The sequence below is a fragment of the Squalius cephalus genome (genome assembly GCF_949319135.1).
Source record: "Squalius cephalus genome assembly, chromosome: 18".
Taxonomy (NCBI): Eukaryota; Metazoa; Chordata; class Actinopteri; order Cypriniformes; family Leuciscidae; genus Squalius; species Squalius cephalus.
The window spans coordinates 28,332,023-28,352,963 of NC_137139.1; the positions used below are offsets into that span (position 1 = coordinate 28,332,023).

The 20,941-nt window shown below is 35.7% G+C and overlaps 2 protein-coding genes across 2 annotated transcripts in view; one reads left to right on the top strand and one right to left on the bottom strand.

Annotated features, from left to right (window-relative positions):
- LOC307146410 (integrator complex subunit 11) overlaps positions 1-20,941 on the bottom strand; it is a 229,447-nt gene that overhangs the window by 36,722 nt on the left and 171,784 nt on the right. The gene's annotated exons all lie outside the window — the stretch shown is intronic.
- The window catches only part of vwa5b1 (von Willebrand factor A domain containing 5B1), a 38,356-nt gene that overhangs the window by 7,128 nt on the left and 10,287 nt on the right, over positions 1-20,941 (top strand). Inside the window, exons 3-14 of the mRNA XM_079850369.1 lie at positions 526-684; positions 869-1,088; positions 1,831-1,979; positions 2,978-3,109; positions 4,492-4,616; positions 8,696-8,872; positions 13,184-13,294; positions 13,901-14,103; positions 16,846-16,960; positions 17,279-17,464; positions 18,400-18,601; positions 18,790-18,989. Of these exons, the coding sequence (XP_079706495.1) occupies positions 526-684; positions 869-1,088; positions 1,831-1,979; positions 2,978-3,109; positions 4,492-4,616; positions 8,696-8,872; positions 13,184-13,294; positions 13,901-14,103; positions 16,846-16,960; positions 17,279-17,464; positions 18,400-18,601; positions 18,790-18,989 (1,979 nt within the window). The remainder of the gene's footprint in view (positions 1-525; positions 685-868; positions 1,089-1,830; positions 1,980-2,977; positions 3,110-4,491; positions 4,617-8,695; positions 8,873-13,183; positions 13,295-13,900; positions 14,104-16,845; positions 16,961-17,278; positions 17,465-18,399; positions 18,602-18,789; positions 18,990-20,941) is intronic.

The following is a 20,941-nucleotide window of genomic DNA, read 5'->3' on the forward strand; positions in this document are numbered from 1 at the left end:
GACTTCCATAGTATTTTTTTCAATATTTGGGCGAACTATCCCTTTAAGTTATGGTAACAGGTCCCCTGAATTACTTTTTAGAGAATATTTTATGACAAATCTATTAAAAAAATACAGCACTTCACTGTATCCACTTGATCAATGATAAGAATCAAGAATTAATTTGTAATTTCTCAAAAGCATTTTGGGACGAAATGCATCAAACTCTTTATAATCACAGTAATACTTTCTCAAAATTCCCTGAAGGGAAGAGAAACACTTGTCTTTCCCTCCCAACCTCATCAGCTATTTGTGTGAAGTCTAGAAATGTCACTGGCACATTGCTGCTCTGCGGTCTCCAGTGTCGTATTGACTCCAACAGATTGGATTTTGCATTGGTCAATGCTGAAAGCACTAAAACGAAGGATTTTATTTCTGTCAAGAGCAAAATTAGCTTTGTGGAAAGATGGCCTTTTGCTACTGTGTAATAAACAATGCATTCTCCTGAATCACTTTTTTCTAATCCTCTTCCTGTGATTCATGCAGGAATCTTTATATATCCTCTGGACGACAGCAGCGTGGTGGTCGGGTTCGAAGCGATGATTGGCAGCCAGATTATAACCGTGCAGGTCAAAGACAAAGCGAAAATCGATGACTGTTACTTTGATTGCTGCAATGCCAATGGAACCCCGCAAAGCGGAGGTGGTAAGATTGCATGCTCATTTATAAAGCTCATCAAAGATCTTAGTTAATCCCCAATTCAGAGCTTAAACAGAAGCCCTGTCACGGTGTCTGTTGAATTCAGTTAACACGCAAAATCCTATTAAGCTCTTTCATTGACGTTGACTGTACATTTCAGAGGCTTTACTGATGAATCATCTTGCTGCAGGACATATCATTTTGGACGAGGATCAGGAGAGGACAGTGCTGGTGGTTAGTCTAGGGGTCATTCCCCCACTGGAGACCATTAATATACTGGTCAGCACGTCCTCGGAGCTCAGCACACTCACTAACGGTGGAATCCGGGTAACCTCACCGCCCGTCTGCTCTCCAAGAGTCCAACGTTCTGTCAAAGAGGAGCAGGCATTTTCGCCCAGCACTGCTAGGAGGTTCGGATTCATTAGTGTTTCATTTTTTGATAATCATAGTATTTGAATGGCAATCCTGTATTTATAATCCTCAAACATTCTGGCTTCTGCTCTAAACTCCAAACCCTAGTAGAAGTATTAAACTCTGCAATTCATTCAGCTTGAACTGCTTCTCATACAGACTGCAATTTAAAGTCTCAAATTGTGTTTGGTAGATAATTTCAGCTTTAGCTATGCTGTCTATTTTCGGGTTTTCTAAATGTTAAACTTTTTAGGAAATTTAAGATTAAAGTTTAAAAATCTCCCATTTACTTACATTGACATGTTTAACATTAAAAATATGTAATATCAGTGTAATATCGGCATACTGAATTGTGATTGGTGCTCTTGTATTTATTTGCATACTGATTTTTTCCCCTTGCATCTATTTAATTTATGCAGAATCACAACACCAACCTTAAAATGACCGCAAATGCCATTCCTCAAAATACAGATACTCCTCAAAATACCTTATTTCATGTTACACTGAAGAAAGTTTTGTACTATTTTGGAACGGCATGAGTAACTGATAACAGACTTTTCAGTTCTGATTAAACTAATCCTTTAAATCCTACTGTTCTTTTACTGCATTGTAAGCACTGTTATTTCCTTCGAAAAAAGAAAGAAAGTTGAGCTCATATTATACAGTCATATTATTGCCTCAGGAATTAATGAAACTGAACTGAAAATGAAGCTTGAATGTGTACCTGCTGATTTGTCTCAGGAGGGATCAGCATCATTGTGCACAGGGAACACACGAGCAGACGGCCTCAGGTGTGTGTTTGGCTGCTCTGATGGAGGAAGAGACCATCAACTCCATTGACTATGAGTTCAACTTCCATCTTGAGATCAGAGGACCGTATTTACTCGCAGGTCAGTTCCTCCATCCTCAAGCATGAGTCTTGGATTAAACAACCCTGATACCCCTGATCATGGGCTTGATTTCCAGAGAACACAAATAAGTATGAATACATGTGAAAAATCATGAATGCCCTGCGACTTAATTTGGATTAAATTAATTGCCTGGCAAATTTATGGAAGCTTAGTTCCACCATGGAATAAAAATAATTAAAAAGGTAATTGCGAATCTCTTATAATTCTGACTGTTTTTCTCACAAGTGCGCAAAATTGAGAGAATATATTATGCATTTATGTGGAAGCTTATTTCTGCCACGGAATAAAAAAAATTGCGGCTTTTAATTTCACAATTCTCTTTTTTTCCTACCAATTCGTAAAAAGAAAAGTCAGAATTGTGAGATTTAAACTTACAATTGTGAGTAAAATGTTGCAATTACCTTTTTTTTTTATTCTGTGGAGGAAACAAAAAAAAATAAAACAGAATTGTGAGATGTAAACTTGCAATTACGAGTTTATAACTTGCGATTGCAATATTTAAACTCGCAATAGTAGAAAAAAAGTCAAAATTGTGAGATATAAACTCAGAATTGAAAGAAAAAAGGAAGAATTGTGAAATTAAGACGCAATTACCTTTTTTATTTTTTATTCTGTGGTAAAAAAAAAGCTTCCATATAAATGCATAATTAGAAAACCAATGATGTTTGATGTGTGGATAGTTTGATGAGTTGATTTTTCACACTGATAACCTCTTTTAACCACACTGATTATATCTTGAATACACATCCAGTTGTGTTGGATAAAAGCTCCTGCCAAATTCATAAATGTAAAGTGCAGCACATGCTTGTCTTTCAGCTGGGACTCAAGCCCAAATGATGTTTAATGTGTTGATTGTCCAGCTGTAATATATAGTATGCATCTTCCTGCTGGAGTTGCGGAATGGTTTAGTCCTCGCATGTGGTCTAACATCTGTTGCTCCTGCTTATTTTAGATGCTTTAGAAGTTTCTCTGTGCAGGTGTGGAAAGCCCCTCACATGCCATCCGTGCGGACGCGGACCCTTCGGCTCGCTCTGCCACCAGTATTGTGGTCACACTGGCAGACAAGTACACCTACGACTGCCCTGTGGAGATACTCATCTACCCCAGTGGTGTGTAACACACATCAATACAATAATTGTATATCATGATCTCAATCTACAGTTCGAAACAGACAATGCTGAGCTAGTTCTTTTTAGTGAATCAAAAGTATACAGCGCAACTAAATAAACTTTTCAGTCAAGCTGATGCATTCAGATTTTTAGGTTCTCTCAACTATTGTCTTAATAATTGTCCTAAGTAACGCTAGTTTGTTTTGTCCATTTGAATTTGATCATTCACATAATGCAAAATGCCTTGTTCAGTCAATAACTTTGTCAAGGCAACTACTGATTTCTTGTTGAGCATATTTTCAGTTAGTTACACAATAAATTGATCTGTCATTTTGAGAGTTTTGTACAATAAATTGAATGTTTAATTTGTTTAGTTGATTATTGTTTATTATATAGTGAACACCATTTTTTGGATTGCATTCATGCCACATAAAAAGATTGTGAAAAGTCATTAAAATATTTGTGTAACGCATTTTGCAAGAATTGTTTTAAATGTATTTATTATTACTGAAATGAGCTCATCATTTTGCAGTGCAATTGCATTTCTTATTTCCAGTTTAAGTCCTAAAAGAATCATTAAGAAGTCAGAATTGTTCAAAGGAATCAGAATTCAATTCTTTATAGAAATTCTTAAACAACACTAAAAACCACCCAGAGAACATCTTTGTAACCATATCTCCCTAGCAAACGCCTATAGTGACGACAAACACCACACTCATTTTTAGTCCCTTTATGAAGCCGTTTTCTTTCTGGACCTTCCCAGCAATGTCCTTTTCTGTCAGGTCATTTGGTCCCCATGGACAGACAAACAAGATCACAGTCACTCTGACCTGTGTTAACTGGACAATAGAGTCTGCCTTTTGAGAACAAGCCAGTGCTAATCTCTCCATGTGCCTGAAAGCTTGTCCAAACGAGAGGCTGTTTATTATATCAGAGGCTATTGAAGCATCATTCCCAGGCCCACAACCATATAACATAATTTCTTGCTCTATAAGCACTGTTTAGTTGAGCTCTATATTTCTTCAGCCACCCCATCATGCATCTCAACCTCCATCGGTGTCTGGGAGGCATAAATGGATCTCACAATGCCTCATAAGATTGCCTCACTCCGCAGGTGACCCGAGGCCAGTATTGCGCAATTGAATTAATTTGAAAGCCGAGTCAAGGGGGCAAACGTTCAGCTGTATTGATGGCCCACTAGGAGCCAACACACTCTGTTCCCAATCCAGCTGCTGTTTTTAAGAAATACTGCCACCATGGGAGTCCTTCATGTCTGGTAGTAATGTAACTCATCGTCTGCTGCCATAATTGACTGTTGTGCCTCCACACTGAGAGGTTTTTATGCTGGACCAAAGAGAGTAATTCTTCCTTTCTTTGCATAGAGCCCCATCTGCCACACGTTCTCATCGAAGACGGAGACATGACGCCGGAGGAATACGATGAGCATCTGAAAGGACGGAGCGACTACATAAAGGCCACGAAGAAGGACTGCAGTAATGAAAAGACAGTGAGTGGAAGAAAGAGAGCGAAGGAATATGTAAGACTGAGGGTTGTAGAAAACAGTTTGAGTGTTTTACAAGGACGAAAATTAGCAAAACAAGCTTGAGACTCTGAAGAAGTTGTTCAACACCGTGGTCCGTGACACATATAATTGGCAAAGAAATCTAGAAGAGACTATTGTTTCGTTTTGGCAGCCAGGATCATAAACTAAATAGGATGTGGTACTTATTTGAAATAATGCTCTCAAGTCGTGGTTTGGGGCAGAGAGATCCATTAGCAAATTAATACTTTTAAGGAATGATTTTGGTCACTGAAAAGAAGTACCTAAAAGTATCATGGCAGTTTTTTTTACATGGAAACCATAGCTATTAGATTACTGTTAGACGTGTAAGCCTGAAGAGAAACATAAAACTATTAATGGAATAAAATAATTGTATTTTATCTCATTATTTCCAACAATTCGAATTCAGAAATTGTTAACTTATTTATTAAATGTTAATATTGATAAATGTAATAATTTATATAATATTTATTATATGAATAAATAAAATTAATATATACAGTGTATATATATATATATATATATATATGTATATATATATATATATATGTATATATATATATATATGTATATATATATATATATATATATATATATATATATATACACAGGGTGGGCCATTTATATGGATACACCGTAATAACATGGGAATGGTTGGTGATATTAAAGTCCTGTTTGTGGCACATTAGTATATGTCATGGTCACCACCCATCTTGAGGAGTTTGCCCCCTCACATATACTAATGTGCCACAAACAGGACTTTAATATCACCAACCATTCCCATGTTATTACGGTGTATCCATATAAATGGCCCACCCTGTATATATATATATATATATTATACAGTATATATTACATTGTGGCTTCATAAAGGGACAATATATATACACTCTCCTGCCACTTTATTAGGTACATCTTGCAAGTACCATCATGCTTGGACCCTGTTTTGCTTTCAGAACTGCCCTAATTGTTCTTGGCAGAGATTGAACAAGGTTCTAGAAACATTTCTCTGAGATTTTGGTCCATATTGGCATGATAGCATCATGTAATTGCTGCAGATTTGTCGGCTGCACATCCACATCTGCTCTACTGGATTGAGATCTGGGACTGTGGAGGCCGTTTGAGTTTACTGGACTATTTGTCATGTTCAAGAAACCAGTCTGAGATGATTTTAGCTTTGTGACATGGTGCGTTGTCCTTCTGGAAATAGCCATCAGTAGATGATACATTGTGGTCATAAAGGGATGGACATGATCAGCAACAATTCTCAGGTGTTGAAGCGATTGTCAATTGGTACCAAGGGTCCCAAAGTGTACCAAGAAAATATCCCACACACCATCATTACACCACCAGCAGCCTGAACCTTTGATACAAGGCAGGATGGATTCATGCTTTCATGCTGTTTACACCAAATTCTGACCCTATCGTCTGAATGTTGCAGAATCATCAGAATATTACTTAAGTAGTATTTAAGTACAATATTGAATATTGTACTTAAGTAGTAGGTCATACGGGTATTTTCTGCCTACTTTTCGAAAATTATGCATTCAGACATACTACTCTTTTGGTGTACTGTTTTTCGCATACTGTGTTTTAGGGAAGTATTCGATTTCGGACACAGCGCATGTCTACCACTTAAAAGCATTGAGTTGCTGCCATGTGATTGGCTGATTAGATACAGTATTTGCGTTAATGAGCAGTTGAACAGGTCAGGTGTACCTAATAAAGTGGCCGGTGAGTGCTGTGTGTGTATATATACATTTTATTAATGTATGTGTGTAATATTTTATTAATTATTAAATGTATCAATATTAATGTTAAAAAGTAAAAAAGCATCATTACTCTGGTCTTCAGTGTCACATGATCCTTCAGAAATGATTCTAATATGCTGATTTGCTGCTCAAGAAACATTTCTTCTTCTTATTATTATCAATATTCAGTTATTTTGTGGAAACCATAATAAAAAAATAATTCAGGATTCATTGATTAAAAAATGTCAAATGATCAGCATTTATTTAAAATAGAAATCTATTTTCTAATTATGAATATCTTTAGTATCACTTTGGATCAGTTTAATGCATCCTTGCTGAATAAAAGTCTTTCGAAAAATAAAAGAAAAGAAAGAAAGAATTTGCTGATCTTAAACTGTAGGTTCCAGTCATTTTCTAAAATATCCCGGGGTTTTTAACGTCAAGCTGTTAGATTTAGCTTAATGACAACCATACTCTAAATCCAAAGCTTCAATTGCATCCTTAAGTGAGTGCTGTTCCTCAACAGGAGGGGAGAGAACATTCAGCCCTAAAATGATCAGCAATGAATGGAGGTTTCTATGGAAACTGTCAAAGGTCTTCAGCTGAGTCCATAGTGTTTCTACCTATTGCATAGCGAAATAAGAGTCAACTTCACCACCTTTGGGATGTATTAAATCTTTAAAGCATGAGAGGGGAATCCATGACCCGTAAAAGATTTTCAAAATTCTGATCTTGACTAACAGCTTCAGTATCTGTCTCTATCAATCCTTTACTGAAGTGAGCTGAAAAATGAAAATTCTGTTATCAGTTATTCCAAACCTGAATTACATTTGCTCTGGTAATTTTTTTTTTCATACAATAATGACAGTGATTGTACTTGAATCTGAACTTTGAAAATAGTCAGGTGATTAGCAGCTAAAAAGCATGGAAATTAAAATCTTTGTGCACATCCAAGCAAGCTCGGTTTTATACAGGACACGTTTATGTATGTAAAAGAAAGCTATTTCCTCCAAAGGTTAATTTTGTAAGTGAGCAGAGAAATGGCAGATTTCCAAGAAGTAATTTAATGTACAATGGAACAACCAATTGAAACGTGATGTTAAGTGGTTGAAATACATTGCTAATCTGAAGTACTTTATTCAGAGAAGTACACAATAGGCTCATTGCCATCCTCTAAACGATCTTGAGCTCTGACATGTGCACAGAACTCACATTTATATTCACATTTATACTCGTATATACTTATATAAAAAAAAGTTTTTTAAAAAATATATGTATATTCAGACAGTGCTTGAACAGACAAAAAATAAAGTAAAAATCTGAACCGTTCTGACTGGGCCAATTAAAAGTTGTTATACGTTTTAAAGCCTAATAAATGTTAAAATTGAAAGTATACTGTAATACTGTAATGCTGAATGTCTATAATTAATGGGTAAAATTGAGAAAAAATCTATTTCATAGAGACAGTATTGGTTTCGGTGATACTGGCCTTCTTTCTAAGAAAGATGCCATTCAACAAATACTTAAAATATAGGCTACTGTCTTTGTTGTTTCTACATTCATTTGGAGAGTAAATGTGAAATGATTACAATATAAAAATATATAAAAAACGTAAATGTTAGGCACGATTAATTACAGAAAAATGTACGATTAATACAATTTTTAATCGATTGGCAGCACGAATGTGTGTGTGTGTGTGTGTGTGTGTGTGTGTGTATATATATATATATATATATATATATATATATATATATATATATTATATTTATTTATTTATAATTTATAGACCCTAAACTTTTGAACGGAACTGTATGTATTTACTCTAAAACTCTTAGATTCAAAATGTTTGATGCAAATGTTAAAAATTCAAAATAAATCGTTAAAATATATTCCTCACACTTGTCCGTTAAATAAATGCAAGGCAGAATTATATTTGTTCATATTTATCTATATAGACCATACAAAAAGCCACATGGGGACTTGAGTGAACATTAAGAGATGCTATATATTTAGTTTAAAAATTATTTGCATATTATTTATGTATTTTTCTCATATAATTAAGCACATTTTTTTCTACAAAACACTGCATGAGAATAATATGCATAAATAATATGTAAACAATGTCTTAATATTCCTAAACATGGGCTTTATGAAAAGAAATAACTTGTTTTAGTTCTGTTGTGTAATGTGTGGCATGTTTTCATGAGATTCACCAGCTTTACCCATTATCGCCTTCAGTAATGGCTCTGTCACTGGCTGGTGTGTGTTGTGTAGGTGGACATTATTCGGAAGAGGCTTCATAAAGACATCCTCCACAACCCCGTAGTCATGCTCAACTTCTGCCCAGACCTCCGCTCGACGACCTCTGACCTGCGGAGCATCCAGGGCGAATTCATCTTCCTCATTGACCGCAGTGGAAGCATGAGCGGGGTCAACATCAATCGAGTTAAGGTATGATGCTTCTGCTTCTGCGTTAAGCTAACTGTGCCCCTCATTCCCAATGCTCATTAACTTTTGAAGACATCCTAATTTATTCAAGGGTTTAAAACCCCAAAGTGCTTCAGTCTTGTTAATGACCATTAATGGAAAAGGGTATTTATATTCACACAGCGGTGCTTATTTACCGAAGAGACTCTGATTGGATGGTTTTATCTAGATTACGGGAGTAAACAGATTTATAAATTCTTAATGTAATAAAGTTGTTTACTGTTACATTTTGCAAAGTTAAGCATGAGTGTTTATTATGAGGTTCATAGTACCAAGTAGGGCTGGGCAATATATTTAATATTTACAATATATTCATAATGATTTTGCTGAAGAACTTAAATAAAAAAAAAAACGCATTAGGGGCTTTTGCACCGGAGGAACATTTTTGTAGTTCCTATAACGATTGGCGGAAGTACCTGCTTTTTGGCGTGTTCACACCACAGGAATGCATTTTGGGGGGACTACTGTAAATTAGCTCCTACTTCTAGGGTCTAACCCAGCACAAAAAGAACTATCAGTGACATACTGTAAGTAGTACGTTGATTGACCGAACACATGCCATACGAAAGCCTTAAGCCTTAACTTTTGAATGGTACTATATATAAAACAGATTCAACATGTTTCATGCAAATGTTAAATATCAAGCTGTGTTTCTCACATGTTTCCACTAAATAAACACAAGGTAGAATTATATTGTAATGTATCTTTATGTACTATACAAAAAGCCATATGGGAACTTTATTAAACGTTTTAGAATGACATTAGTTAGCTTTTTAGTTTTACTCTTTTTGCTAGACATATTTTACTGAACATGTTGTTCTGAACAAAATCAGACCATTTGAGCAGCCTGTTGAAGGGGCTCTGTAATGAAATAGCCAGCTTGTTGCATTGAATAGCTCAAGCAGCTACGATAATTGAACTTGGTAAGTCTCCCTGCTGAGATTAGAGATGTGTGAATGAGTGTGTGCTCGTGTCCTCTGTGCAGCGTGACGCACGAGGCAGCGATGACTCACTGTGGTTTTGATTGAGGACGTTCCCCTTCTGACCACAGACACCAAATGGCTCTAATCTAAAGGCTCAGGTCATTCTAGCGGTAATATCATCCCAGAATATCCTTGACCCTGAAGAAGACTTGCTCCACGCTGAAATGTCATATGTCCATTGTGGTGGAGTGCAAGAGGACAGCCGCAGATGTATCCAGTTACACTGAAAGGAAGATACATTTATTACAAGGAATAGTTCACCCAAATGAACATTTTGCCATTGTTTACTCACCCTCATGTGTCTATATCTTCCGTGTAACACAAAAGCAGAAATGGTGAAAAAGTGTGCTTGACATCTTTGCTGTGAATTGACAGTGAATGGCTTTCAAAATTCCAATAAAGATGCAAAAGCACCTTCAAAGTATCATAAAAGTATGTTTATACGAAGATCTGCTATATTCAAAGTCTTCTGAATTCTTTCAATATCTTTGTGTGAGGAACAAACTGAAATTTAAGTCGAAATTTAGTTAGTTGAACTGGATCATCTGATTAATTGAAAATCCTAATAGACATTCTCTCATCAACTCTTGTGAAAATATTTTAAGTGATTAACAGTTTCTCATACAAAGCTGTCGTATGACTTCAGAAGATGTAAAATATTGTGTATGGTGGTTCTTTTGAGCTTTTGAAGCTTGAAAGCCACTCTTTTGTAATTGCATGGGGGGAAATACAATTGTTCAAAAGTTCTCCTTTTGTGTTCCACAGTAAATTACGATATTTTAATTTTCAAGTGAACTATCCCTTTAAGAACTAAATATCTTTTATAATTGTGTTTCAAGTTCAGTTTGAATGTGTAAGGAAGTGCTCTGAGAAGGTGGACTTGTTTTATTATGCAAATTATAACAAAATTGGTGATTCGCTTTTTTTTAATCATTCAAAACAGTGAAAGACTAGCCTAGAAATCTAGACGCACCCTAGCGGCAGCAAAATGTATTTTGCAGCCAGGGTAGTCTAGCAACTCTCCGTTGACTTTCGGAGCTGTAAAAACCTAAATTGGGTCAGGCCAATCACATCGTGTATAGAGTAGGCGGGGCAGGCTTAACATAATGACGGCAGAGTTGCGACGGTTCCCTGCTACTTGAAAACAAAGAAGAGCTGCTGCTTCTGGCGAACAGTCTTTCGAATCGGCTTTGGCCGCGACTCTGGAGGACTTGGAGTTAAGTTTTTCTTTGAGAAAAGAGCAAAGAACGGCACTTAAGTCATTCTTAAAAAAGGAAGATGTGTTCGTAGTTTTGCCGGCCAGATTCAAAAGTTGAATCTATCAACTAATGTTTAGCTCCACTGTTGGGAAAGCGCTCTGGTTGGTTGAAGCGCTGTCCTATTGCGTGCAGAGGGAATTTGAAAGACAGCCGTTTATCCCGCCCCTCGGATTGAGCCGTGTCTATGGTGAGTTGCCAGACCTAACATCTTGATGTAGGTCTGGCTTGCCAGGCTAGTGAAAGACCAGAATATTGTAAAAACTGTAAAAAATGCTAAAACTCTTCTTTAATAATCACATAAATATTTACAAACTTAATTATAACCTCATGCTAATTACCCACTGCTGGACTCCCTGTCAGTCTGTCGAAAAGCAGCGCTATTATACCACTACTTTCAATGAGACACAATGGAGGCCTGAATTCTTGTGTTCAATATGCAGTGCTGTCTATTGGCATCAGGTCTGGATGACAAAGATTGCTGGTTCAATCCAAGCAAGGGAGACAGTTGAAAAGCCATTAGCGATCGACCACTAGTCTAAACATTTGTGGGAACATGCCACCCTCAGTGTCTATGATGGGTACAGTCCTGCCATCGAGCACAGCACTTAAACACTGCAATTAGTTTAATGTGAGTTGCTTTAAATAATATGCAAATGTTACATGGCAAATTACTACAATATCTGGCAATGGCTGTAATGTATTATTAAAGCAATATAAGCATGTCAAATGAAAAATGTAAACTCAGAGTGAACCTGATATTTTACATATAATATATACAGTGCTATGCATAAGTTTAGACACCCATGCTAAAGTTGACTAAAAAGAGGAATAAAAAATCATCTTTTGGAAATTGAACTTAATGCCTTAATTAAAAAAAATTAGGAAAAATCCAACCTTTAAAGACACCAATTTTCTTTGTGAATGAATAATGTATCGTAAATAAATAAATGTTCTTCCTTAAAATACAGGGTGCATAAGTTTGGACACCCCTATGTTAAATTCCCATAGAGGCAGGCAGATTTTTATTTTTAAAGGCCAGTTACTTCATGGATCCAGGATACTATGCATCCTGATAAAGTTCCCTTGGCCTTTGGAATTAAAATAGCCCCACATTATCACATAGCCTTCACCATACCTAGAGATTAAAATTAAAAATAAAAATCTGCCTGCCTCTATGGGAATTTAACATAGGGGTGTCCAAACTTATGCACCCTGTATTTTAAGGAAGAACATTTATTTATTTACGATACATTATTCATTCACAAAGAAAATTGGTGTCCTTAAAGGTTGGATTTTTCCTAATTTTTTAAATTAAGCATTAAGTTCAATTTCCAAAAGATGATTTTTTATTCCTCTTTTTAGTCAACTTTAGCATGGGTGTCTAAACTTATGCATAGCACTGTATATCACTATAAAACAAAAAAAGTTCAGTTTTTGTTTTTGAATCTTGCCTAGCTGAATCCTGTGGAAATCGGTTAGCTTATTTAAAAGTTAAAGTAATGGAAAAACATGTTATCATGACTTATTGATTATATAATTTTTACACGTACAGTATATACACATGTATAGTATAAATTTCTTATATAAGTGGAAATATGTTAATATATATATATATATATATATATATATATATATATATATATATATATATATATATATATATATATTTATATATATAAAATATATATATACATATTTTAATGGGTAATGCAAAATAGTTTTATTCACACACACACACACACACACACACACACACACACACACACACACACACACACACACACACACACACACACACACACACACACACACACACACACACACACACACACAGACACACACATATATATATATGTACCTAATTACAGTAAAAAAAAAACAAAACAAAAAAAAAAAATATATATATATATATATATATATATATATATATATATATTAAAAAATTATAAGTAATGCAAAATACAAAATCATGGAACCCCCGTCATATCTGCCACCCTCATTCACGTTGACCTTCCCATTTTATGTGTTCACAGGACGCAATGGTCGTGATTCTGAAAAGTCTTTTCCCAGCATGCTTATTCAACATAGTGGGCTTCGGATCCAAGTTCAAAACGCTGTTTGCCACGAGTCAGAGCTACGATGAGGTAGGTCACCCGCAGGGACCCACAGTCAGCGTCCTCAATCACTGCCCTCATTAGATCGCCAGTTACACTGAGACACTCAAGATGCTCCATGTTTGTGTTTTTCTGCTGGGATCCAGTGGCAAAGGTCTGGGCTTACATGATGAATTTCTATCAAAGTTCCTTACTGATGTCATAATGCATAAAAACACTACTTATTCAGAAGCCTCTGTGGCAGATAGTTTTTTTCTTTTCTTTTAAGCATAAATCTAATAAAGATTCACTGTGGATATAATAGCAAACAATGTCAGTGTTGGTCAGAAGGTGCTCCCCGTTCTTCTTCTTTCAAACGTAGCAAGACAAGTTGACACCATTGTTACTAAAAGTTTGCTAAGTAGTATTTCCTACTCAAGCAAAGTTATTTTTGACTAGTCAAGCCTATGCAATAGGAGCAGACTGGGAGTGGCCTTGGACGACAACATGCCCAGTGCATTATGGGTGTTGAAAGAGTTTTCACTAGTCTTAATAAAAAAATTAAAAAACTTTGTACCAAATAGGCAGCCATGTTTTATCGTAAGCCCATTTTGACAGTACTAAATTACCCTTTGACAAACCTAATTTATTTCACAGGAGAGTTTGGCGTTGGCTTACGAACACGTGAAGAAGATCCGGGCTGACATGGGCGGCACAAACATACTGGCTCCTCTCAACTGGATCCTACAGCAGCCCATGCAGAAAGGTCATCCTCGCCTGCTCTTCCTCCTGACCGACGGAGCCGTCAGTAACACAGGGAAGGTTATTGAGTTGCTCCGCAGCCACGCCAAGTTCACCAGGTCAATGTTTGCACATTTACATGTATGCATTTGGCAGACACTTTTATCTAAAGTTACATTGCATTTAAGGTCCATCTCATGTCGCACTCGCTAATTTTAGTTTAAGTTTGAGCTTTTTTGTTTTGTCTTAGCTTTTTTTATTTTGCTTTAATTTATTTTTATTTCAAATTTTGCCTTGGCAACTAACTGAAAAAAATAAAGTTAAAATAAAGTTTAAGTTTTTCATCTAATATTTATATTTTCATTTATTTTTTTTCAATTTATGAAAACAATTTTTACTCATTTAATCTTAGTTAACAATAATAACACTGATTGCGAACTCTGAAATTGAGTCCATGATTCCACTTTAATATTTAAAATAAAGTAAAGGCTTTACATTGACATTTTTGTGCATTAACTATTGATCCAATAAAGAAGGATAATATGTTGGCAAACTAATGCAAACAGACATCAAAGGGACAATAAATGAACATTCTGTTATTATATACTTAACCTCATAAAATATATTTTGAATAGATCATATTTAATAGCTTACAGTATAATTACTTGGAATATAGTGCTCAAGTCATACAGACATTAAACAATGTGTTTTTTGTGTTAATCATCCCCTGATCGCAATTTTCATTTATATGGAAAAGAGCAACTCGGACAGTCTTCAGTTCAAAATATCCCATTTTATTTCCCACAGATGAAAGCCGGATGCATTCGGAATGATTTGCTGATTAAATGACTGATGATTCAAATTTTTCATTTTCGGATGAACTAATCCTTTAATATCACAGGTTCAAGGATACAGAGCTGCAGAGCTATTCAGGTAATAAGATCATAATCAGATCGGCACAGACGCTAGCGACAGTAAATTGATGTCTCTCTGTCTAATCCTCCTAGATCCGCACTAGCCATAACGCTGCTGGTATTCACAGGCTTTGTTTCTGCAGTCCGTTGCTTCCTAGAGGCTTCCGTCTCCCACCTCCAGTCAATTTGTCACATGCCGAGATGTTCACCTGAGAGGAACACTTCTTTTCTTCCTCGTCCTCCTAGAGCAGATGCAACAATAGCTTTCTTTCAAAAGAATGGAAGAAACTGTAGGTTTTAACAGCCGTTCCTGCAGTACAAAAGACACAAGCTGAGGTCAGACACAAAGACGATGGCTGGGAAATGACACTGCAGTGTAATTTACTGCCTTAAACAACACTTGCCCTCCCCAGACGATCGAGAATAATCACAATTGTGTCTTACTGCACTTCATTTCTCTGCTGTGGGGACACGACTCGGCTTTCTTTGCTTGTTAGGGAAGAATGTTTCTCAGTAAACTGATCAGACGCAGAGATCGCCAGGCCACACTTTAGTAAATGGGCAGATGTGTTCCCTGTTAGTGCAGTGAGCAAGCAGTGCACCTTGTATCTCGCACGCAGTGAGCCACAGATGCTGTTGCCTATGCTGAAGGTCACTCAATTACTACTGCCTTCAGATACTGTGCATTAGATCTGCCGTTTTACAGACATTTTTCAAAGCGTTATCAATGCCTAGAAGCACAGTGAAGTCTGTTATTAAGAAGTGGAAGGTATTTGGTACAACACAGACCCTCACTGGATCAGGACGTCGCTCCAAACTGGATGAAAGAGCCAGGAGGAAACTAGTCAGAGAGGCTACCAAGAGGCCTACAGCAACTCTGAAGCAGTTGCATGTGACAACAATATCACAGATTCTCCACAAATGTGGCTGGTATGGGAGAGTTACAAGAAAAAAGCCACTCTGCAAGAAAGGCCACATGCAGTAATGACTGAGCTTTGCCAAAACGCACCTTGAAGATTCTGAGGCCACATGGAAAATAGTGTTATGGTCGGATGAGACTAAAATTGAATTATTTAACCTCAACACCAAACGATATGTCTGGTTGGAAATCCAATACAGCTCACCATCCAAATAACACCATTCCTACAAGTAAACAAGTAAAGGACTGGAAGACTGCAGTCCACAAACAGTCACCATCATAGTTAACTGAACTTGAGCAGTTCGGCAAAGAAGAGTGGGCTTGGAAAATATTGCAAAGTTAGTAGAGATATATCCCAACAGACTAAAAGCTGTAATTTAAAGCAAACGGTGGTTCAACAAAATACTGACACAAGGGGGTGATCCTTTTTCCAACTCAGTGATTCTGTTATTTAATGTGTCTGTGTTATATCTTTCACTGAAAAATGTATGCAGTATTTTATTTTTAGTTATTTTACTCTCATTAAAATATTGTGTTGTTAGCTTAGCAATATGCTAACATGAAACTGTATTGGAAGTAGTTCTTTTAATCAGCCTAAGCTGGTCTTAGCTGGTCTGTTTGCAGGATTTAGTGGGGTTTTGAAACCATGTAAGACCAGTTCAGACTGGTTTAAACAGATTTTCAGCATAGTAGTAAGCCTCTGTGTCTGCTTGTATGCTATATGCAGTTTCAGCCTAGAGCATTCCTAGTCAGTTTCAGTGTGGATGCTTCCTTTGAAGGCACCTGCCAATGTTTGGAGACAGAGAGTTGCTGAAGAAGATTTGATGCTTACTATTTTAATAAACAATATGAATAAGTTCTTTCTGACAGAATTAGCAAACCAGTACATTTCAGAGAATTACATGTATTTTACCTGGAAGAGCGTCACCGATTTGAGATGCAGTTTCTTCATTATGTGATGCTCTTCTGATGTTTAATAGACTCACCGCACCTGTACTGTCTCTGTGTGTGTGTTTGCACCATGGCAGGTGTTACACGTTTGGCATAGGTCAGGGTGCGTGCAGGAGGCTGGTTTTAGGACTTTCCGCTGTTTCCAGAGGCACAGCTGAGTTCCTGGCAGAAGGAGAACGACTACAGCCCAAGGTCCTCGTTTCCTCTGACGTGTTTATCTTCCAGCCTGTTATTTTGAATGTCACCGCAAAGCAATTACAGCAGCCACATAAATTGTGGAGTGCCCAAATGTATTAGCAATTAACAGTTTGTTTTGTTTAGTCAAACACAAATTAGGATAATAATCAAAGCTGACAGCACTTTTCACTTTTGTTTCTTCTCTCCCTGCTGTTTAAGACTAGCGTCTGTATATTTTACTGTTTTATTTATATAGAGTATGTTTACAGACCGTGCTCCCTTGATTAAGTTCACTATGGTGTTTGAGCTGGCTGTTATTTGTGTGATTGGCAGATGATTAAGTCGCTGAAGAAGTCCATGACATCAGTTCTGACTGACATCTCCATTGAGTGGCTGTATCCAGAGACGAAAGAGATCCTGCTCTCTCCAGTGGGAGCGACCTGTCTGTTCCCCGGTGACCGGCTGATTGGATACAGTGTGGTGTGTGATACCTCCCGATATCACTCCAACCCCAAATCAGTAGGTCATCCATTGTCCATCCATAATTATTTAATTATATTTTAAGATTATTAATTAGATAATATTGTTATTTTAAAATATACTGTATTTTGACTATAATACTGTATTTTGATTATTACACACACAAACCACAATTTGTATTATTATTATTATAATTATTATTGTTTAGATAGATTAGATTATATTGTTATTATTTTAAAATATAAAAAAAAAAAAAATAGTTTAATATGAAATATACAATCTGTGATTATTAAACAATTTTTATACTACTATTAATAACAATAATTATTATTATTATTTTCATTATTTTGATAATATTATTTTAAAATATAATCTATTTTGATATAATATTGAATATACACAAAACAGATTATTATTATTATTATTATTTAGATAGATAATATTATTAATTTAAAATATACTGTATTTTGTTAGGTTTATATTCAATTATATTCAATAATTAAATATTTATTAATATTAAATATTAAAATACAGTATATTTTAAATGTATAATATCTATCTAAATAATATTTTTTTGTGTATATTTATTATTATATCAAAATACAGTATATTTTAGTATTTAGTTTATTAATTAATTCGATTAACCGTTGCTGTTTTAATCGTATATTTGATATTATATCACGATTTTATATATTTTAATATTAATAACAATATTGTCTATTTAAATAATAGTAATAATCGGTTGTGTATATTCAATATTATATTTAGATAGATGATATTGATATTATTTTAAAATATACAAAATTTTGATATATTATAATATCAAATTTACCAAAACAACAATAACAGTTTTGTTAATAAAAAAAAAAAAAAAAAACAATATATATATATATATATATATCATATAATGTTTGTTAATGTGAATATAGATTTATTCACCCACCTTCTAAAACATCTTTTCTCTGTTGTCACAGGACAAACGGAGACGATACAGCATGATGCGTTCCAACGAGTCCACCAGTTCTGTGTTCTATCACTCTCAAGAGGAGGATGCTGGGAAGGTTTACTGTGATGCTCAGGGGCCACACAGGGACGATCAAGTCGGCTCGCTGTTTGACGGTTGCCAGGAGACCATGTCTGAGAGCTGTCCTATTGCCACGGAGCAAGACGTTATGGGTAAAGTACAGCACTTTACGAAGTAAATTGAGTGTTACAGAATTTTCATCTTTGGATGCTTTTGGAAACTATTCATTAAAGTCTCCTGATGAAAGAGAATAAAGGAATATAGTCAGAAAACTACTATATAAGAGAGGAAATGAAAGAGAAAAGGTGTTAAATTAGTTTTTTTTTCTACTTTTGCACAGGAACTGACACGAGCACCTCTCCGAGAAGACGTGCTTATAGCACCAATCAGATCATAGATTACAACCCCATGAAGAAGGCCTACACCCCCAGTGACCCCAGCTCCGTGGTGGGGAAAAACCCTCTTAGACGAGCCAAAGTCCAGGAGCTCATCTGTCAGACTCATCCTGACTACGGAGCTCAGTGGAAAATGGACTACCAGGTAGGTCATTGAAGCATGTGCTATGCAAATATGTGAACGCAAATGCTTCTTGCTATGTGAGTTTGATTTTGTGTGCCATTGCATTGAAAAATGTGTCTATAGCATTAGCATTGGGGAAGCTACTTTGAAAAGTAAAACTACAGTACACTTTGCTGTACAAACAATTTAAGTATAAAGTATTTGCTAAAAAAGTTGCTACGTACACTCAAGCTACATAGGTTACTTAAAAATATAGTCCAATTTAATCAGAGCTGATTTTTTAAATGAGGGGGTGTGTATTAATGAACACACAATTAGGAACTTGAACAAGCAAATTTATACTAAGTACAACCAAAACACCCTAATCGTTCTCTGAATTTTAGCGATTCCGATTCCTATTCTGCTTATCAATTCCAATTCCTATCAATTGCCAGTTTCGATTCCAATAAGGTAGAAACATTTATATCAAACATGTTTATTCTGTGTCTTTTGGCGCACAAAAAAAATCAGCAGCCTAAAGAACACTAACATTTTCCTATGGTTTTAACAAAATTGCCTCAGCAAAAACAACTGGACTAACTAATATAAAATGTAAACATTATTGAAGACAAGTAAACAGTGATAAATGTAAAGGCCCTTTCACGCCAAATGTGAAATGAATAAGCCATAGGCTGAAGAAAATGCAATTTACACCTGTACACTAGAGGGCGCAACTCAAACAAACCTTTCAGCTGTGCTGCCATTCTGGAATAGGATGCAGAAGACTTTAAAAATAAAAACAAATGAAAAACAAATGGTTTATGTAAAGTCATTTTTGTTTATTAAAATGGTTGAATTGGATCCTCGAAGGTCAGCTGCAAAGACATTGGTTAATAAAGTGAGATTAAATACATAAAGTATTTGCACCTTTCTCCCGATTTTTATTGCATTCAATAAACTGGAAAACAAAGTAACTTGCGTTACTTATTTGAAAAAGTAACTTGTAAATTCAAAAGTAATGCATTACTTTACTAGTTACTTAAAAAAAGTAATCTGATTACATACTGTAACTCACGTTAACAGTACCCCCAACACTGCTTATAATACACATCATGAGTATGCAATAAACATTATACTTGGAAATGATCAGAAAACATCTGTATATGTAATCTCCTTTGTGCATGTGTGTTTTGACACAAAGCAGATGGTTTATAGTGTTCTTAGAAGAAAAATCTGTAGGCACCATGTCACCATGCCATCTGCTATAGCCGAAGCATCTGCTATGATATAAAAACAGCCCCATGGATTCATTTGTTCGTTCTGAAGGGTTATTTGAACTCATTTCTGAGCTCGGTGATGAGAATGTAATTCATAATTCAATGTTCTTACCACACAAATAGAATTGAGATGGAACAGCCGGTGGAAGATGAATTACAGTTTCCTGGATATTTAAGCAATGGATGAATGTGAACAAAGTTAAAATGCTGTCTAAGAAACGAGGTGGACACTTCTGTAATGTGCACCCACACACTGAAATAGAAATGCACCTTTGAAGTGCAGTGGGAGACAAAAAGGGTGTTGCCCATCACGTGCCAGTGTTTGAACAGGCCTGAAATAATGAGAAAAATATCCCTGACCTGGAGACAAATGAGTATGTAAGCAAGACCACAAAGGAGAGGTGTGCGTCCTTTGTGTCTCATAATGATGGCCGTACTCATTTCATCCATGACAATTGAGCTGAATGGCCAAGGAAAACCCTTTCGATTCACTGAGACACAGAGACTTAAAGATGCTTGTATGCTTCTGGTATGTGTGCTTTGCTAATATACTACAGTACTTTTATTGCTCTTTGTTTATTAATTTAAGCATTGCTCAACATTTTGGATACCCTGTAACATTTTTGTGAGGTTACCTAAAATGTATACTTTATTTAAGTTAAACTGGTTTTATTCAAGTCAAAAAATTTTTTATTACTTATTTAATATTATTGACAT